The 6,245-nt window shown below is 42.9% G+C and overlaps 1 protein-coding gene across 1 annotated transcript in view; it reads right to left on the bottom strand.

Annotated features, from left to right (window-relative positions):
• Window positions 1-1,773: 1,773 nt before the first annotated feature.
• Window positions 1,774-6,245, bottom strand: part of ALPK1 (alpha kinase 1) — a 44,978-nt gene continuing 40,506 nt past the window's right edge. Inside the window, exons 11-14 of the mRNA XM_063136276.1 lie at window positions 4,441-4,603; window positions 3,818-4,004; window positions 2,630-2,835; window positions 1,774-2,349 (exon numbers count right to left, since the gene is read on the bottom strand). Of these exons, the coding sequence (XP_062992346.1) occupies window positions 2,636-2,835; window positions 3,818-4,004; window positions 4,441-4,603 (550 nt within the window). The 3' untranslated portion in view covers window positions 1,774-2,349; window positions 2,630-2,635. The remainder of the gene's footprint in view (window positions 2,350-2,629; window positions 2,836-3,817; window positions 4,005-4,440; window positions 4,604-6,245) is intronic.

Here is a 6,245-nt window from a genome sequence, read left to right as displayed (position 1 = left end):
GGTAGGGAGATTCAGTGGTGAAACTATGGACAGAGCAATAATGGGGGGAGAGCTTTTCCTTATATTTGGGGTGGTGGTGGAGGGATTCTTTTTCCCCTCTTCCCTCCCCCTCCCATTTTGGTCAATGGAAGAATCCAACAGTGTCCAGCCACTAGCAGTATTTACATTGCGCTAGTAGAAACAAACACTTGTGCAATGATAATAGTGCTTGCTAGCATGATGGATTTCCTGGGAAACCCATCATACTAGCAATAGGGTGACTACATGGAAAGGAGGACAGGGCTCCTGTATCTTTAACACTTGTATAGAAAAGGGAATTCCAGCAGGTGTCATCTGTATGCATGCAACACCTGGTGAAATTCCCTCTTCATCACAACAGTTAAAGCTGCAGGAGCCCTGCCCTCTTTTGTATCTGGTCAAGAGGACAGGGCTCCTGCAGCTTTAACTGTTGTGATGAAGAGGGAATTTCACCAGGTGCTGCATGCATACAAATGGCACCTGCTGAAATTCCCTTTCCTATGCCACTGTTAAAGATATAGGAGCCCTGTCCTCCTTTCGAAATGGCCACCCTAAGGCTAGCAAGTACTATTGATGTTACTCAAGTGTTGATTTCTTCTAGTGCAACATAAATAGCGCTAGTGGCTGGTCAAGGTTGGATCTTTCCCAAAGCAAAGGAATTAACTAGGGGTGCTTCCAAACAGAGGATTCCTACTTTTACAAATTAGAAGGCATCATGCATCAATTCTACCCCCTTTCCCCCCCCTTATTGGTTTTTCTGTGATAAGAAAAAAAAGATGGAAGAAGAGGGAGGAAAACACAGGAGGGTTACAACTGAAAGCTAATGTTCAATTTAAAGAGAATTGAAAGACCCTCTGTAAAATTCCATGAATGAGGCAATGGTGCAATAAAAGCCTTAAGAACATAAGAAGAGCATCACTGATGGTACATCTATGCCTGCCGAGTGTGACTGCTGTTCCTCTAATGGGCCTCTGTCTCTGCTCACAGAGCAGCACTAGCACCATCATCGAACAGCCCTTCAGCTGGCCTTCACCTTTAGGATTCAGCCTAATCCTAACCAACAGCTTGTTCTGAATTCAAATATGTCGCATGCCCAAACCATTGGGTAAATTATTCTAATTTGGATTGGAACCAAGGCTTTTAATGTACATCTCTTCTGCAACATTGCAGGGAACTGTAGATGCTTAGTTCAGGGGTGCATAACCTTTTTGGGCTGTAGGGATATTTGGAAATTTGTGAAACTATCGTTAAGTATGACCACAAAATGGTTGCCATGGGAGGCATGGTGAAGGACTAATAGCCTGCCTAAAAGACTGAGTACAAAGCTGTCTGGGGAGTGTTGTGAGCTTTAGGACTTTTTCGCAGTGAAAACATGCACAGGATTGCGCCATAGATCTCATAATTCTCTCCTGCTCTCAATTTCTGTTGTTGGTGCTGTTTTAAATTTCTTTTACAGTTTAAAATTGTTTTTAAGTTTTAATTGTAAATTGCCTTGGTTACCCCATCTGGAACGAAAGGCAGTTCATAAATTTATGAATAAATAAAAGATTTAGGAATGATTCATGTTATGTGATTCACACAATGCTGAAGTATGAGTTGGACTTTATGTTTGCAATGCTTGCTGGGTTTGTTCAAATGGTTTGCTGCTCTGGGACTGCAACATCTTGGTTATTGATTTTGTTTAGTGTAGCCAGAGTGTAGTCTAACACATGCCCATATATACCATATTAAAACAAACAGTGTAATGGTGGCATGGCAAAATGGAGATCTGAATGGAAATATTAGGAGAATTGTGTCCATGGTAAAGCCATCACACAACTGTTTCTCTGCACACACACCCAATCTGCAAATTGTCGACTCACATTTTGGCTGGGATCCAAGGTCATGTGAAATGGCCTTTAGATCTGCTCAAAAGAAATCCAAATGACAGGGTGGTATAAAACAGATGTCTGGTCTATAGCAGAGATCCCACCATTGTTTAACATTGGGGTAAGCTGCACTTTTTCTCCTTTTAATAGAGAAAAAAAATGTCTTGGGGCACTATCCACTGGGAAGTTCTTGTACACCAGCCACTCCGGAAGAAATGGGAATGATACAAGAGCTATTGCTTGTGTGTAGCTCCATTCATTGCAATGGGTCTTGTGCAGGAGAATGTCCCGTAGTACTGAGCTTTAGAGCAGGAACAGCACTGTCATCTGTGACATTCGAATATTCCCCAATGAACGCTTACGAAGTGCAGTGGCATAATTCCACTTTTGCTTCTTTCCCATTCCCCAGGTGGCGGCTGACAGAAGTCCAGGGAGGTCACATCCATGAATTACAAGCTTTGATCTAAAAACACAAAAGATTGCTTCATAAGTAGTAAAAAAGAAAAAAGCGACAGCTGCTTTTACCCAGGGCAAGCACTGTTGATGCTTGTGGACAGCGCACATACCACAAAACATTCAAAGAGGACGAGTGTCAAACCAGGAGGGGTTTGAATATATCACATAGCTGTGAGCGAAAGGGCCATTCCCCCCACCCCACCCCGGCCAGCACAGCAAGTGAAATGGCAGTGGTCAGTGTGGTAGGACGGATGCTGCACCCTTCCTAGCATTCAAAAATATTTTACCCAAAGTCAGTTTGGGTTCTCTACCGCAGGTCTTGTCAATGACAAACGATGGCAGATTTCATTGCATTTTGTGTGCTGATTGTTGAAGAAATAGTGAATCCCTTTCTTCCCAAAGTTTGTAAGGCATGATGCCTCCTTCTGAGAGATGGAATGGATCTGCGGATCGGTGAGGTAAATGAGGCCTTTTCCATTACCGGTCACCCAGCCTGTAAAGAAGCAAAGAAAAAGAGGAGGTTTAGGGTGCATATGCATATTTGGACAGAAAAAAAGTCCTACAGCCCCCAGCAGGCATTCACAAGTACTAACTTTGCTAAAGATTTATTATTGGATAAAACGATGCTTTAAATTTTCATGACTTACTTTTGTTCATTGTCAATGAATATCTGAATTATGTGTGTTTTTAACTTTTGAGGGCCTTTCCTTCTCTTCTGTGTGCATCCTATACAATTTTTAAAAATATGTTCAATATTTAATAATCAAGTATTTTAAAACCTCAGTAAAAAAATAAGAAAATATTATACTACAGATTTGTGCTTAGAAAGGCTATTTCAGTCTGACATTTCATTTTTCATGGTATTTTAAGCTTTTTCTTTTTCTTTTTTTTTTAAAAAAATGAGCCCTGAATATTCATGGAGGAGGAGGGCCTTCTCTGCTGTGGCACCCCGGCTGTGGAATGAGCTCCCTAAGGAGGTTCGCTTGGCACCTACATTATATGCTTTTAGACGCCAGGTGAAGACCTTTTTATTCTCCCAGTATTTTAACTGTCTATAAATAAATTTTAACTTGGTGCTTTAAATTTGTAATTTTGCATTGCTGCTGTTTTTATCTGGTTGAGCTTTTATATTGTATTTTATATTATGGTTTTATACTGTTGTTTTATACTTTGAATGGTTTTAATTTTTGTGAACCGCCCAGAGAGCTCCGGCTATTGGGCGGTATAGAAATGTAATAAATAAATAAATAAATAAATAAATAAATAAATAATGCCTGATGAAGCTTCTATTTTTTGGGGGGGGGGAGAGTACACCAATTTTTTCACTGCGATCCTATGTACATTTACTCAGATGTAAGTCCCACTGTATTCAACAGGACTTATTCCCTAGTAAGTGCTTTTAGGATTGCATCCACAAGAACCCATTGGTCCAATAAAGTACTGCATTATATCAATCAATGTCCTCAAGTACAAACCTTGTAAATCAACCACCACATCTCTGCCTTGGGAAAACTCGTAGCAGAAGTGGCCATAAGCAAGTCCATATTCTGTGGCTTTGTATTCCAGTTTTACTACTTTGGTGTTATTGGATAACTTTACAAATTCCCCCAGAATGTAAGGCTCCACCGTTATACATCCTTGAACAGACTTGCCTTCTAGTATCTGGAAAACAAAAAGAGGATTGTGATATGCATAGAGTTTCAGTTCACACAAGCCTTGCCCAAGCTGTGCCCTACAAATGTTTTGGACTTCAACTCCCATCAGCCCCAGCCAGCATGTAGTCAAAAACATCTAGAGGGCACCGGATTAGGGAAGCCTGGTTTATATTTTGCCCACTGCTTTGATTTCTCCCTCATCTTCCATCTGCTCCTTTCTTCAGCTGAATCCCTTAGAGCAGTGGTCTTCAGCTTGTCCAAACCTGAGACCCACCTTGGACTCCCAACCTGCAACATGGGACCCACTTTCACAATTTTCTCCATTTCCAACATGGCAGCAACAGCTTTGCTGCAACCCATCTGAACTGATCTTGCGACCCACTTTTGGGTTGCGACCCACCAGTTGAAGACCACTGCTTTAGAGCCTTCTGTTCACTCCTTACCAAGAGTACCACCGATGGGATGTAAAAGATTTGCGTCTGGATTTTTTGCTCGTACAGCCTTTTGTTGAATTCCGTCACGTAGTACTGGGCAGTCATTTGCCGCTCCACGTCAATGAAATGGTGAAGAAGCTCCTTCTCTTCTTTGTACTCTTTCCCAACATACCTGTGAAAAATATATCACACTCTGCAAGTAGTTATCATCTATTTTTCTGGGAAACCCATTCACTGCTTTTCTACGATAGCCCTCAAACTGGTGCACAAACACACACACCCATTCAATCCAATCTGGGCTGATCAATCTTATGGGGTATGGATGAGGGTCGAGAGACACCGTAGGGAGAAAACCCGTCACTGCCTAAGCCCTGCCAAGTTTGTGCCGGTCTGGACAAAAGAGGAGGGACAAGTTTTGACCTTTTTTTTGCCCTCTATTTTTCCCCTCCTTAAATTTGTCCCTGCTGCTAATTACAATGGGAGGGGAAAACACTGTGTCAACTCCAGAGCTGGCTTGTCCCCCCACCCCCACCCATTTGGTGGTGCGTCCAAGCAAGGAAGGGGCTTTGGATTTGGTGGATCAAAAACCTCCCCATATCTAGTGGTGGAGCACTGCTGGTTGGGCAGCCCTGGTAGAAGACAGCTCTGTCAGCATCCAGAGAGCAGCCCTGTGGGTGGACCTCATATCCACCAGTGGAGCGGGAAGTCGGCAGTATTCTATGGCCTTCGGGATGCCCTGGCTTGGACCACAGTATTGCAAACAGGGAAGCACTCTTGGGGGGGGGGGGGAAACGCGTGCCTCTTTATGATTGTAGCGGCCACCATCTCCAAGATTTCCCAGCCTTGAAGTCAGAGGCACTTTAGAGCTATATGGCTTCTTGTGAGTAGGGAAATAAAGCCCCTCTTTCTTGCCAGTCTCCACTAGCCAGACTCAATCCAGTTATTCCTGTTCACCTCATCTTAATTTGGAGCAGTGAGTATAAAACCAAATCCTAGGCAACTTAATCAACTCCAGAACCATGGCAGGGCTCAGGATGGGCTTGAAGGGGTTCTTTGGCCCCCCACATCTTCTGTGGGAGTGAAGTTCTCTGTGGAATCCCAACCCTACTCCTCTGATGCATAACTTTGCAGCCTGATCTTCTGCTTGTTTACTCAGAAAAACGTCCTGAGTTCCGAGCACGCCACTGCAAGCTAAATAAACTGTTCACCCTATTCCACTACACTGACTTGTCTACCTCAGCCCAATCCTATGCATGCTTTGTCATTTGTATTTTGTTTCCTTTTTGCATGGACTGTATCTTTGGTAGTAAGGCAAAGCCATTTGGTGCATGCTCAGAGGTAGTTTCTCCACACTTTAGCCATAATTATGAAAACAGTAGCGAGAGAAAAGCATTCTGCGTATGCTTAGAGGCACTATTTATTTCACTGTTGCTTTTGTTAATGTTGTTGAAATGCAAATAAATTCCAGCAATTCTAAATTTGCATGTGTGTGTGTGTGTGTGCGCGGGAGTGTGTATGTGGGTGGAATTTCTCTACATATTAGCATATGCAAATTAGTGTCATGGGCCTGGGCCCCAGATCTTTTAAGTACCTAGCAATACCTGCATGCCTGAGCACAGGTCAGCCAGAGCCTGACATCAGTTTAGTGGGACTTACTCCTAGTGATGTGTTTACGAATGCAACCTCAAAAGTGCTTGCCTTTGGCCACATCATGCTTTTATGTGATGTTACAAAAAGTATGAAAAAGCCTGGTGGCTCTGTTGGGTTTTAACCAGGCTACAAAAAAATAAATACAGCAAAGGCGGAGCTTGGTG

This window comes from Elgaria multicarinata, chromosome 10 (assembly GCF_023053635.1).
Source record: "Elgaria multicarinata webbii isolate HBS135686 ecotype San Diego chromosome 10, rElgMul1.1.pri, whole genome shotgun sequence".
Lineage (NCBI taxonomy): Eukaryota > Metazoa > Chordata > Lepidosauria > Squamata > Anguidae > Elgaria > Elgaria multicarinata.
Note: the sequence above shows the minus strand (reverse complement) of the source record. Positions and strands in the feature narration are given on the sequence as shown.